At 55.3% G+C, this 13,544-nt stretch overlaps 2 protein-coding genes across 8 annotated transcripts; one reads left to right on the forward strand and one right to left on the reverse strand.

Moving 5' to 3' along the window:
- Positions 1–250: 250 nt before the first annotated feature.
- On the reverse strand, positions 251–11,871 carry NDOR1 (NADPH dependent diflavin oxidoreductase 1). 7 transcript variants are annotated; one of them, XM_070758418.1, is made up of 16 exons: positions 11,693–11,782; positions 10,834–10,865; positions 10,576–10,713; positions 9,958–10,035; positions 9,183–9,280; positions 6,993–7,091; positions 6,586–6,687; positions 6,164–6,373; positions 5,779–5,900; positions 5,013–5,233; positions 4,500–4,607; positions 3,825–3,939; positions 3,426–3,572; positions 2,854–2,975; positions 1,788–1,882; positions 251–507 (listed from the first exon to the last, which is right to left on the reverse strand). In XM_070758418.1, the coding sequence occupies exons 3-16, from the start codon at positions 10,711–10,713 to the stop codon at positions 363–365; spliced, it is 1,800 nt and encodes a 599-aa protein (XP_070614519.1). In that variant the 5' UTR covers positions 10,834–10,865; positions 11,693–11,782; the 3' UTR covers positions 251–362. The 7 variants fall into 7 exon arrangements, with proteins under 7 accessions (XP_070614519.1, XP_070614517.1, XP_070614514.1 ...); XM_070758416.1 differs by lacking the exon at positions 10,834–10,865 and having other exon boundaries at positions 11,693–11,871; XM_070758413.1 differs by lacking the exon at positions 10,834–10,865 and having other exon boundaries at positions 3,426–3,689; positions 11,693–11,731.
- TMEM203 (transmembrane protein 203) lies at positions 11,809–12,569 on the forward strand. The gene has a single exon (XM_070758443.1). The coding sequence runs from the start codon at positions 11,969–11,971 to the stop codon at positions 12,380–12,382; it is 414 nt and encodes a 137-aa protein (XP_070614544.1). The 5' UTR covers positions 11,809–11,968; the 3' UTR covers positions 12,383–12,569.
- The last annotated feature ends 975 nt before the right edge of the window (positions 12,570–13,544 follow it).

The following is a 13,544-nucleotide window of genomic DNA, read 5'->3' on the forward strand; positions in this document are numbered from 1 at the left end:
TCCACCAAAGAGGAATTCTAGTACCATCATTTTTTTGGGGGGGGGGGATTCTCACTGCTCGCCGATGGATGCCAGGCACCTCTGGACGCATGCAGAGTGAGAGCTGGGCGTCTTTTCCAGGGCTCTCTTGCCACGGCCACAGCTCAGCTGCCCACCCCTTCTGGAGCAAGGCCGAAGGGATCCGGGGGGGGGGGGGTCCCCATCTACCAGCCCCCTCCCACCCACCCACAGTCAAAGGCAAAAGCCGAACTGTCTCGGAGGCTCTGGCAGCCTGGCCTGGTTTATTGGTTGTGACCACCCCTCCGCTGCAGCCCCTGGGTCCCTGGCGAGAAGCCCCCCCCCATCGCAGGCCCCATGGCAGCTCAGGTCCAGGTCTCGGCTTGGAAGCGGCGGGTTTGTGCCAAGCGGGCCAGGAACTCCTCCGCTTCTGGGGCAGAGAGGCCTCCTTCCGACTGGAAAACAAACCTCAGGGCTTCTGCCACTTGCTCCGGCATCTGCTTGGCATTTCTGGAAGAGAAGGGGCTGCCCTGAGAGGAGGAGGGGGACGAGGAGGAGGGGGAGGGGGAGGGGGAGGAAGCGAAGCACCGGAGCTCCGGAAGGGCCTTTCCGCTTGGCCTGGCCCACCGCAGGGAGTGGGAGGCTGACCCGGCTGAGGCCGGAGGAGGCTCCAGCCGCGTGGCCCAGGCAGAGGCAGGCCTTCCTTCCTTCCTTCGGAGGAAGCCACGGAAAGAGGAGGCCGGGGCCCAAGAGCCGTCCGTCCACCTCCCGGACCCTTGTTTCCAGGCCGGTGCTTACGCAGCCGCGGAACAGCACAAACATCTAAGGCAAATTCTGCATAAAGTAATACCAAGTATCGAATTTTGGAACAGGTATTAAAAGGAACCCATGTAGACACCGGTGTGTGTGTGTGTGTGTGTGAAGGAAAATCCTGGCCTCGATTTTCTTCCTCCCCTCGGCGGCTGCTGGGGCTTTTCTGGCGACAGTGAAGTTGGTTTGAATGTTTTAAAACTTCAGGTAACTTTGAAGAGACAGCTCCAGATGTGCAACCTGCACCTGGGCCAGCCATACAACGCCCGGCATCTCCAGGATTGTGGGAAACCTCGTTTCACCCCCAGAACCCGCTCGGTGTGGCCACTCCACCCCGGCTGGCCTGGGCAGGGGGATGAGCCAAGCGTTCCCGCCCAGGACCCCCCAGGACAGGCACGAGGAAGGGGCACCTGCCGCCCCACACCTTGCAAGGGGCCCAGGCTTGAAAACTCAGAAAGCCCCCCCCCTCTCCCCCCCCCCGGGCGGAGCAAATGCAGACATAAAACCACGGCTGGAGCCCAAGGTGGGATGGAGGGCGGAGGGTCAGGGCTGCCTCAGACGGGAGCTCACTCTCTGCCCACCGATTCAGCCCCGCTGCCTGACCCCTTCGGACCCCCTGGCAGGCTGCCCCCTCCCCCCAAGGCCTTCTTCCAGAGGGCGGGATGGACGAGCCTGCAATTCCAAATTTAGGGATTGGAGGTTGAACAAAAGCCTCCTCCAGCTGTGCTCTGGAGCAACCCCTTTGCCGTGGGGACCCCCTGACGTGGGTTTGCCTCAAATTCTAGCGTCACCCAAAGCTACGAAGTGGCTTCCTGTCCCTGGACGGCCAGATTCCTCTGCCCAACTGGACTCGCCCAGAGGAGGGGTGGGGAGCACCGGGCCTGCCCCTGCACCTCCCTCTGCCGCCAATGAAGGGGCCAGGCATGCTAAGACCTCGTCAGGGGGAGGCTTAACCCTTTGGGCCGCTTCCTGGCACTCACCCGGATAGGTAGATGTGGGCCTCCTTGTGCTTCACCAGTCCCCACACCAGCTGCTTCTCCTCTCTGATACGGTGCTGGACGTAGACCTTCTCCTCCTGTGGGGAGACCCCCGGAGATCTCAGGCAGCCTCAGAGCAGAGGGAGGGAGGGAAGGAAGGAAGGCAGGAAGGAGGGAGGGAAGGAAGGAAGGAGGGAGGGAAGGAAGGCAGGCAGGCAGGCAGGCAGGCAGGAAGGAAAAGGAAGGAAGGAAGGAAGGCAAAGGAAGGAAGGAAGGCAGGAAGGAAAACGAAAGAAGGAAGGCAGGAAGGAAGGCAGGCAGGAAGGAAGGAAAAGGAAGGAAGGAAGGAAAAGGAAGGAAGGAAGGAAAAGGAAGGAAGGAAGGAAAAGGAAGGAAGGCAGGAAGGAAGGAAAACGAAAGAAGGAAGGCAGGAAGGAAGGCAGGCAGGCAGGCAGGGAGGGAGGGAGGGAGGGAGGCAGGCAGGGGCTGCTCCCCTCAGAAGCCCCCGGGCCTTCGTGCAGGCTCAGAATTGGGCTCGGGAGCCCAAACAGGGGCGTCTGGGGCTGTCTGAGGACGATCATTCCACAAGGGCACCCTACGAGGGCCTCAAGGATGTGGGGAGACGCCGTGGGGCACAGCAGAAAGATAAAAGTGCAGGGCAGGCAAAACACAATTCTCCCAGGAGGCCACAGGAATCTGCCCTGCCTCCTACTATAATACGGCGTCCGAAAGGCCAAGGGAGCGTGCTGCTAGCCAGCCCCAACAACACGGAAAGCCAAATCCAACTCTGGGGGGAGCGAAGGGGCGGCCGGCCAGCCGGGTTCCTGGCAAGGAGGCAAGGAAGGGGGATCCCTCAACGCTTGCTCAGAGCTCGCAGAAGGGCACCGAACTGACCAAGCCACGGGAGCAGCTGGGACAGAGGAAAAGCAGGGGCTCCCCCCACCCCCACCCCAAAGAGGGGCTCCTGCTCCCATCCAGCCGTCTAAAGGGCCAAAGTTTCCGGATGGCCTGTGGGGCTCCTCGCTTGGCCCTCCCCCTCCCTGTCCCGGGCTCTGCGTGCGGGGGTTACCTGATCCCGGGAAAAGGCCACCAAGAGGGTCAGGAGACCCCTCCGCACCAGCTCCTCCCATTCTGCCTGGCAGTAAAAATCACCGTCTCTGTTTCGGCAGCCGAAGAACAAGCAGTTCCCTCCTGAGGGGAGACCAGCGGGGACGGGTCAGCCGGAGTGGCCAGCTGGTCAGCAAGGAGGGCCGGCCGGCCAGGGGCAATTGGGCTGGTCCCATAAGGGCTCTTGGGGGGGGCTGACAAAGGGCGGACGGGCCCCCAGTACGAGCACCCGGCCTTCAGAGGGCAGGCGGTGCACTGAGTGGCTGACGGCTGGAATAAAGCCTGCTGAACGGTCAGCACGTGGAGGAGGAGCAGCAGCCGTTCCCGGGGCCGCTAAAGATCCCAGAGGCCCCAGACTGGGCACAGAGGTCCAGGCGGAAGGGCGGCCGGATTCCCCCACGCAGAAGGAGCCCCCCCAGCGCCACCTGTGGAGGGCTGCAGGTGAGATCGCACAAGGCGCTCAAGGTGTCCTTGCCTGGCTGCCGTAAAGGCCGAAGTCTGCCTCCCCCGTCTCTGCCCCCCAAGCGGACTCACCTGTCTTGCGCTGGGCCACTCGCTCCTGTATTGCTGCTCTAAAAACCGCCACGCCGGTGCCGGGCCCGATCATGAGCACCGGAGCGCCTGGCTCCCCCGGGAACCTCAGGGTCCCCCTCTTCACCCACAGCGGGACTCGCGGCCCCCCTGGAAAGGAAACACAGCGCCTTGCCCAGAGACGAGGAACAGGGGGGGCCCGGAGCTCCCTGGCTTTCAATGGTTTCACCGAAATTTCCTTGTATTGGATACTTGTGAGCAGAGTTGCTGGAGTGGGGCAGCACACAAATGTGACAGGTAAATAGCTCCCAACGCCCCACCCCTTCCCCATTCTGCAAACCGAGACCCCCCCGCTTCTCCCCCCCCCAAGGGTTTCAGTGGGGCGAAAGCAGGGTCGCTCACCTTCCTGTGGCTGGAGGGAGGCCAGCCAGGTGGAGCACAGGCCCTGCCGAGCTTTGCTGAGGGAGGTCTTGTAACGCACCACAGCCAGGAGGATCTGAATCTGGTCGGGATGCACCTGAGCGGAGCAGCGGGGGGGGGGGCAGAGGGGGGGGCGGAGAGAGAATAAGGCCCTGGGCCCTGGGTGGGGGCACCTGGCAGGACCGGACTCAGGCGCAGAGAGAGACCCCCACCCTTTGTGTGTGTGTGGGGGGGTTGTTGCCCTAAGTCATGAGCTGTTTGAGGGACGGGCCAGACGCAAGCAGAAAAAATAGTTTTATTTTGGGGGGGGTCTGTGGGAAAAGACCCCGGGCAGGCAGCCCTTTCCTCTTTGCAGCCCCGTGGATTCAGGGGGCTCCTACCCCAAGAACCGGGAGGGGAGGGAGGCCGGGGCGCAGGGGGAGCGAGGGGGCTCCCCTTTCTCTCTCCCTGGGGACTTCAGCCCCTTCCCTCCAAGAGCCAAGGTCAAACCCAGAGCTCGGTTCCTTGCACAGCTTCTCACTCAAGCCAGGACACGCGGCCTTGTCTGCGTCCTTTAGACTCCCTGCAGCAAACCCTGGCAAGGGGGAAGGGCCGCCTGGGAGAGTCTCGGAGGGGGAGGGTCGGGGCCAAACCCACTTGGCCCCTGCGCTCTCTCACCAGTAAGGAGGAAGCGATGGAGAAGGCCCGCGGCCTGACCTGTGGGATGAGGTCCAGCAGGTAGTCCCAGGGAATGGCACCAGTGGTGTGAGGGAAGTCACAGAGGACCTGGGGGGGGGGAAGGAGGAGAGGAAGAGAGCTGACGTATTAAGCAACACTCAACCTGCAGTGAAAGGAGGAGGGAAAATGGGAGAAAAGGAAGCGGCAATGCTCCAGCGGCTGGAAAGGACTTTTCTGAGGTGGCCCCGTCCCAAAAGAGAGAGAAGCTGGGGCAGAGGGCAGGGAACGGAGAAAGCAGGTGCGCAGCTCTGTGGGGAAGCGTTCCGAGGCCTCACGTGCCAGAGGTGATGGGATTCACCGAGGGGGGGGGAGGGCAAAGTTATTTGAGGGGGAATGGCCCCCGGGAGGCCTGAGCTTTATAAAAGGTGGCTTTGTGTTGCAGGGAGGGACGTGGTTGTGGTTGTCTCCCCTCCCCTTGTGTCCAGGCCCAGATGGGAGGCTGGCCGGGCCTACCTCCAGGACGGTCCTGCGGGGCCGGTTGCAGTAGGCGTAGCGCTCCTCCTGGCCGTGGGCTGAGCAGAATTCCTGCAGCTTGCTTCGCTCCAGGTCATTCGGAGAGAAGTGGGACAGGAACTCGAAGAAGGACCGGCGCGGGACAGACGTTATGTCCAGGAAGTGGGTCACCAGGTGACGGACTGTGGACGGCTGGGGCAGAGGAGCAGGCAGCGGTGTGCCTGGAACGCAGGAGCCCCCCAGGAAACCAACAGGGCTGTGGGGGCTGAGAGGCCCCTGGGTGGAAGCCCCTCGCGAAGTGGGCGAATCTCCACCTTTAAACCCCCCGGCTGCATAACAGCTGCCAACGGCCTCTGGGCCCCACCGCCCCCACCCAGCGTAGACAACCCCCCCTTCAAATCAGGGTGATAAGTCTTCTGTCCCTTCCAGAAGGGCTTCCAGAGAGCTTTGTTCATTTCTGCAAATCTTATGGATTGATTAACATTGGTTGGTTCACTCCCCTAAGGTCCCTTTCATCAGAGACTGTCCAGAAAACTGCAATTATTTCCAAGATGACACGTGGGGTCTGGCCTTTGGCGACACCGGAATTCTTCAGGGGCTCCCGGGACCCCTCGGCATTCCTGGCACTCTTGCCCCACAAGGAAGCCCGTTAGCTCAGAGGTGGGGGGCAGCCCACTCAGCTGCCTGCAGGGAAATGGCTCCTCTGCCAAGCAGGAGGGGGGGCAGAGGGGGGGGAGAAGAGATTGCAGAGGGGAACCCTTCCTACCTGCCTCTCTTGGCCTCAAGGTGAAGAAGGCCTCGGGGTCCAGGCGCAGGAGGTCACAGAAAAGGCCCACGTCCTCAGGACCATTGTGGGGCTGGATCATCACCACATCACCCGCAGCGTATCTGCCGGGAAGGGGCCAGGCCCGAGACCCTCAGCTTCGGAGACCCTTGGCCTGCCTGACTTCTTTTAAGCCAAAGGGCCCTTGGACCCAGGAAGCTGCCGGTCACCTGCTCAGTCTTGGCAACTCTAACGAGGGCGATGTTGGCAGGGACTCACCTGGGCCCTGAGTCGTGGCCCCACAAGCCAATCCTCTTCCTACCCATTCTCTGCGTGCTCCGTTTGAACACCCGGCAGAGAGTAGCCAAAGAAACCTAAGGCAACTCACTCGATTCCAGAGCCAGCGATATCCAGCTCAATGAGACGTACGTCTTGGAAGTGGGACTCTGAGGTCACCCTCTGATTGGAAACCACCCGGGCCCAGAAAGGGTTCCTGTCGGACGGCCCCCCGCCCAGGGCCTCCTCTGGCCGCAGCGTTGCCCTTCGCAGGTCACCCGAGGCCTCGTCCAGGAACTGAAAGGTGTACTTGGGGGGCAACCTGCAGGTCAGAATTGGGGTGATGAGTCAGGAAGAGGGTCCGAGTGGCTGTGAAAGATCCATCCCCCCCCTCCCCCCCCGATAACCTTGCAGGCAGCTCAGTTCTATTGGGTGGTTTGAAAAAGGCAAAGAGCCTCCACTTAATTTTAATCCGTGTGGGCACCAAGGTAACCCATGTCCTGCCTCGCTTTCCCTTCATGTGGTAGGACTCACAGGACATCGGGGCTCATGACACGGAGGCCAGGAAGAAGAGGATGCAGAGCCAAGATCTTCTCCCATAAACTCAAAAGCCAGGGGTCAATGGCGGCATCCGGTCTAAAAAGAAAGGAACCAGCATCAGGACTCTTGTTGTGGTCACTTTCTAGGGTTCAACACAGCAACCATGGGCTTGTAAAGCACCCACAGCTGAAGGGGGTGGGTGGGAAGAGGCCCCAATGGTCAACCACACGCCGTGGGCCCTGGGACTGGTCCAGAGGCAGCTTTCTCTATGGAATTGGCCGTGGGATAGGAAGCCTTTGACAAGGAGCAGAAGAAGGATAAGGGGTGGGGTGGGGGGTGGTAAGTGGAAAACCCCCGGGGTCGTTCAGGCTTCCCCCAAGAGTCACATTTTCCTCCCTTACCCCAAGTCATGCTGGTCATCACCCAGTGCAGCGGGCACGAGGGGGCTGCCTCCAAGCTGAAGAAGCCGCCTGTGCAGTTTTTTGGCAATGAAGTTGAACCTGGACCAGGAAACAGAACACAGCGCTGAGCAGCAACTGAGGAATCGGGGGGACCCCCACCCTCCCCCTCCCCACAGAAGCAGAACTTAGAAACAAGCTACAGAGCAGGAAGCGCCTTTTGGATCTTGCTTGACAGACAATAACTTTGTTAAAAGCCTCCACCCCCCGTTGCATTTGGCCTGAGAAATAATGTAATCTTACATGGAAATGGCCCTGGGTTGGTTGGGCCAAGAGGCAAAAGGAAGCATTAAGCTCCTCCCATATTTAGGTATGCCAGGGTGATTCGACAGAAAACACATATAACACTTCCCTTGTACAAAGCTGAAGGGATTAGAGACTGTAGCCTAGAGGTTAATTCTCTGACTTACAAGGCAAAGGCTGCAAGTTCAAATCCCAGTGAGGGTATGGCTAGCTGATGAGGCCAGGACAAGGCCAAAATAGATCTATCCTAGTCTCCCTTAATTTTCAAATTCAGCAAAAACATGTGACACACACACGTGACACACACACATATGTGTGTGTGTGTGTGTGTGTAAATATATAAAAACATATAGCCCCTCCCTGGTACACAGCTGAAGGGATCAGGTCTGGTGGCTCAGCTGTTAATTCTCTGCCTTACAAGGAGCTGCCGGATCAAATCCCAGTAAGGGTGTGGCTAGAACAAGGCCAAAATGGTGCCATCCTAGTCTCCCTTAATTTTAAAAATTTCAGCAAAAAACATGTGATACATATGTGTGTGTGTGTGTGTGTGTGTGTGAAGAGGCAACCCTAATCTTTTATTTGGAATGCTGCCAGAAAAATACAAAAAAGAAGATATATATTTAATAATGCATGTAGCATAATGCCTCATTTCTACTTGATGCCTTTCTTCACCCCATTTGACTTCGTTAGCACCTCAATGTGGGTGGCATTGGAAGCTTTTGGAGGGGCGATTTTTGGAGAGATTTGGGGCAACGTAGGAAGGTTTTGGAGGGGCGATTTTTGGAGAGATTTGGGGCGGCGTTAGCCTTCGTTAGGACCCCCATTCCTCGCCCGTCTCCACTCTGTTAGCCTTCACTTTGTCCGCCTGCCGCTTTTTTTTTAAGCCTTAAAGTTTGGGTTTTCCTAATGGGTTTGCATGCATTATTTGCTCTCACATTGATTCCTATGGGAAACAATGTTTCGTCTTACAAATTTTTCACCTTACAAACCTCATCCCGGAACCAATTAAGTTCGTAAGATAAGGTATCACTCTATAATGTTGTTATCTAATTTTTCCCATGTTAATAGTAAAGCATTTGTTATATACAGTAATGTCTTTCAAACTAACCATGTACCTTATTTTTTCCATACCATAAAAAGCCATGCCAACCCAACTGCAAAGTGTCCCTTCCAAAGTCAATAGCCTTTCATTTCTCAATACAGTCCATTCTTTCATCCATGTTAACGCTGCTGCTTGATAATATTATTCAAAATTTGGTAATTCAAACTCTGCTCTAATTCTTATATCTTGTAACCTTTTTAAATTAATTCTCCCCTTTTTCTCTTGCCAAATGTATTTCACTATTATTTTATTAAGCTCTTCAAAATATTTCCCCCCAATTTGTGAAATGGCAACGTGTGTATGTGTGTGTGTATGTGAGGGGGTGGGGGAGAAAGGGGGAATCTGTTCACCAGCATCTTGGACAACGTATTGGTGCAGCTGGACGTGGCCCTTGAACAGTGAACAGAGTTTGCAGGGACAAGCACCACAGGGAAGTCTAAAGGCGCCACCATTGGATGGAGGAAAATCAGGGATTTTTTTTTTAAAGGGGGGGGGAGGAGGGGAGAAAAAAAGCAGCAGTAGGAAAAGTGGCCTGAAAATCTTATTCCGAATACAGTGGACGCTTTTGTCCAGAAAGGAAAACGTCCCACTCTTGCAGCATTTCACGTGCTCCATAGCTAACAAAATTCAGGCCCCCTCGTTAGCGAATTCTGCCCCACTTTTTTTCCCCCTTGACAAAGCTCTGCAGTCGAGACCCCCATAGTCTAGTCAGCAGCAGCTCAGAAGGCTGGGACTCCAACGGGACCAAGTTGGCCTTTCAGCCCCCCCGAGAGGGAAGGGGCACTTACTTGGGATAGGAGGAATCCCCCAGCCCCAGAACAGCATAGTCCATCTGGCACAGGGAAGTGGGAGGCAAGTTCTTCCGGAATAGAAACTTCCAGAAATTCTAGGAAATTAAAGGAGTCCCAAGGAGGAAATTATTTGAAACATAGAAACATAGAAACATAGAAGACTGACGGCAGAAAAAGACCTCATGGTCCATCTAGTCTGCCCTAATACTATTTCCTGTATTTTATCTTACAATGGATATATGTTTATCCCAGGCATGTTTAAATTTGGTTACTGTGGATTTACCAACCACGTCTGCTGGAAGTTTGTTCCAAGGATCTACTACTCTTTCAGTAAAATAATATTTTCTCATGTTGCCTTTGATCTTTCCCCCAACTAACTTCAGATTGTGGCCCCTTGTTCTTGTGTTCACTTTCCTATTAAAAACACTTCCCTCCTGGACCTTATTTAACCCTTTAATATATTTAAATGTTTCGATCATGTCCCCCCTTTTCCTTCTGTCCTCCAGACTAGACAGATGGAGTTCATTCAATTTGGGAGCTTCTCCTCATCCTCATCCTGCTCACGGCAGGGAATCTGGCTCTGGCCCCACCAGAGGGGGAACCAAAGCCGAATGGCGGCAGCAGCCGCATCGCCCCTGCTGACTGGCAAGGAAAAGGCTGAGACGGGCGAGGGGCAGCCCCACAGGATAAGGGGCCCCTTCAGCTCTGGCTCAGAGGCTCCCTGGCCCCCCTGCCCCCTTCCCAGGAACAGGGGGAGGTTTTCTGAACTGACCTTCATGTTATCCGGAGGGTCTCCTTGTCCTGTGGTTGCACAAACAAATACCACCAGCGGCTGGTGAATCAGGCTTGCCTTCCAAGAAGCAACAGAGAGAGGCTCACACTTAGTTCCAAATAAAGGCTGCCAAGGTTTGTTTTCTTCAAGAGCATCGGTTTCATTGCTGACCCATCTTTTCACCAATAAATTATATTTGGGGCGGCTAAAACTGTTTGCATTGTAAATTGCTTTTTAAACTGTTTTTAGAGATTTTAGTACTATTATTGATGTTTTATATTTTTGCTGTGAGCCGCCTAGAGTCCCTAGGAAGTTGGGCGGCATAGAAACGGAATAAATAAATAAATAAGTACATACATACATACACAAACAATGGCAAAAGCACCACTTGTTGAGATGGGTGGCTACTGAAATTAATTAAATCAAGACATGGGCTCCTGCCCGGTTCTGGAAAAACCATGAAAGGCTCGCCTGGCCTCCTCTGTCCGGAAGCCCTCCCTTCTATCCCCCTCCTAAGGGTGCGCGGGATTCCTTCCATCGGTCTGGAAGCTGAGCCTAGGCCACTTCATAAACTAAGGCGGGCTGAAATCACGGTTAAGCCCCACAGTTGCTACTCACCACCCGGTAGTCGTCCAGGGCCTCAACCTTGCAGTGGAAATGGCGCCGCTTGGCTTCTCGGCCGACCCTCTCGGCCATGTCTTGGGCCGTTCCGGTCTGGCTGCCATAAAGCACAAGCATCTCCCTCCGTGCGGCCATCTGAAGGGGAGCAGAGCGGAGACGTCCAGTTTAAGAGCGCCACAATGGAAGAAGCACAAGGTGCAGTTGTTGCCAGTGGAAAAGGGAAAGATAACAAGACTTCAGCCCAGCTGCACCTGCCTGCAGAGTCTTTCGGTTTTGGCCTCCCGAGTCTGGTGGAAACACGAGGCAAAACAACCCCTGGGAATCGAGGCTTGCCTAGATCAAACAATGAGAAGGGGACCCACACGTGGGGTCCCAAGGCTAGACACGGCCTGCTTTAGACAAAAGGTTTGTCCTGCCAAATCGCTGATGCATAAAATAGTCATAGTTTATTCGATTTGTATGCCACCCCTCTCCGAAGGTTTATTGTAACGTATGGCCTACATGCTGTATGTTGTAAACCAACCGGAGATATAACTGAGGTGGCACAGAAGCATTTGTAGAATAAAATAAGAGCCACATTCCTTATACATAACGAAACAACCCCTCAGCGCTGGCGTTACACATTCCAAGAGTGCGTAGGTGGACCACCTTCGAAGCCCTGATATCGATATGAGGCAGATGGTAAATTATATATAAAGTTATATTATAATTACACAGAGGGGACAGAATTGGATGAGGCACTTTCAGGAACAGAAGAGTGTAGTTATTTACTGCACTTTAAACTAGAAGAGCAGGTAAAAGAAACGATAGCAGAACAAGGGATAACAAAATATTTTGGACATTCAATAGTTAGATAAATGGCAGCAACTTATGGGAGCGAAATTCTAAATCGACAATGGCGACTGCATAGGAAGAGAGTTTGTACAAGGGATTTTACGCTACATTTATGGTAAAGAAACTTGTACTCCAAGGACACAGTTTAACGAATGATGAAATGTTCGTTGGGGAGAAACAAACTTTGACCAAAAAAGGGGGGGGAAACCCCTCCGCCCCCCCCCCCCTTGCGTCCAGCAGCGCTTCCGCCCTGGAGCCTGAAGGCTTCCGGGAAACTGACCTCCAGGTTCGCGGCAGCAGCAGCCCAGTCGTGCGCGTGCGCGTGCCCACCTCCTCCTCCTCCTCGAGGGAGGGAACGACCGACAACCCCCTCCCACCCAGGTCTCTGCTGAGGGAAAAGCGGCGGCGCCACTTCAGCGTCCGGCAGAAAGCCCCGCCTCCCTCCGCTGGGGCCACGCCCCTCCCGCGCGCCGGGCCCGCGCCCGCCCTCGTCACCGGAGCGCGCCGGAAGCGCCCGCCCGTCCGGCCCGTGGAGCCGAAGGCGCCTGGGGCGGGGATGCTGTTCTCGCTGCGGGAGCTGGTGCAGTGGCTGGGCTTCGCGCCGTTCGAGCTGCTGCTGCAGACGGCGGCGCTGCTGGCGACGTCGGGGCTGCTGACGCTGAAGGCGGACGGCGCGGCGCCCGGGTTGAGCTGGTGGAGCGTCTTCGCGCCGCTCTTCGCCGCCGACGGCCTCAGCACCTACTTCACGGCCATCGTCTCGGTGCGCCTCTTCCAGGACGGCGAGAAGCGGCTGGCCGTGCTGCGGCTCTTCTGGATCCTGACGCTGCTCAGCCTCAAGTTCGTCTTCGAGATGCTGCTGTGCCAGAAGCTGGGCGAGCAGAGCCACGAGCCGCTCTGGTACGGGCTCATCATGTCGCCCGTCTTCATCCTGCTTCAGCTCCTGATGATCCGCGCCTGCCGAGTCAACTAAGCAGCAGCAGCAGCGCGAGGAATGACCGGGACCGCAAGGCCTCTTCCTATCTTCACGGGTAACACTTCTTGTGCTGGGAGGCCTGGCAGCTCCTTAGCCACTCCTGCCGTTGGACTCTGATTTCTGAGGGCCAGAAGATCTGGGCGAGCTCTGATTAAAATCAAGAATAAAAAATGCAGAGCCAGTATGTAAGCCTCTTGCTTTCCTTCCCAACACTGAGATTTGGTTTTTAAATGAAATAGCAAGCAATGTTATTATTATTATTATTATTATTTATTAGATTTGTATGCCGCCCCTCTCTGTAGACTCGGGGCGGCTTACAGCAATAATAAAAACAATGTATAACAATTTTATACATACCGGTAATTTCTTTTGCAAGGGTATACTTCCAAGTTAATTGTTAAATGCACACAATCAAAGTGAGCCGCTTCTGATGCTGCTTCCCCTGTAAGAGAGAGGGCGAACTCCAATAAAACCGATGGCAATAAGTTGCAAGTACTGTACAGTGGTACCTCTAGTTAAGAACTTTTCTAAATAAGAACTGGCTGTTCAATATTTTTTTGCCTCTACTTAAGAACCATTTTCTACTTAAAAACCCGAGCCCGGAAAAAATTCCCAGGAAATTTGAGAGCGGCACGAAGGCCCGGCCAGTTTCTGGCCATTCCCCCTTTAATCCTGGCCGTATTGGGCTTTTTTGGGCTGCCAGTGGAGCCTTTCGGTGGCGCTTGAGGAGGCTTTGGCAGCCCAGAGCAAATGGACGTTTTCCTTTCTCTGGGCGCTTGGAGAGGGAATAAACCACTTCGCTGTGGTGACTCCCTTGTGCTGCTTCCCATACACCCGTCGTGTGGTTGCTTCCTGGAGCGTCTGGGCGCAGAAAGGCAAAAGGGGGCGCTCACCTCCTTCCTTCGGCAGTGACTGTCCTCCTCTTCCTCTTCTTCCTCCTCCTCCTCCCATCCAAATTCTGAGCTTTTATTTCTTTCCTAATGGGTTTGCACGCATTATTTGCTTTTACATTGATTCCTATGGGGAAAATGGCTTCTACTTAAGAACCTGGTCATGGAGCTGAAAATGAAGTAAGTGCTTGTCGGTGGGGTGGTATTCCAGCAACCTTTTAAAAGTTGCATATGGTCAGGTGCTTGAAACAATCAATTTCAGGATTAAG

This window comes from Erythrolamprus reginae, chromosome 8 (assembly GCF_031021105.1).
Source record: "Erythrolamprus reginae isolate rEryReg1 chromosome 8, rEryReg1.hap1, whole genome shotgun sequence".
Classification (NCBI taxonomy): Eukaryota; Metazoa; Chordata; class Lepidosauria; order Squamata; family Dipsadidae; genus Erythrolamprus; species Erythrolamprus reginae.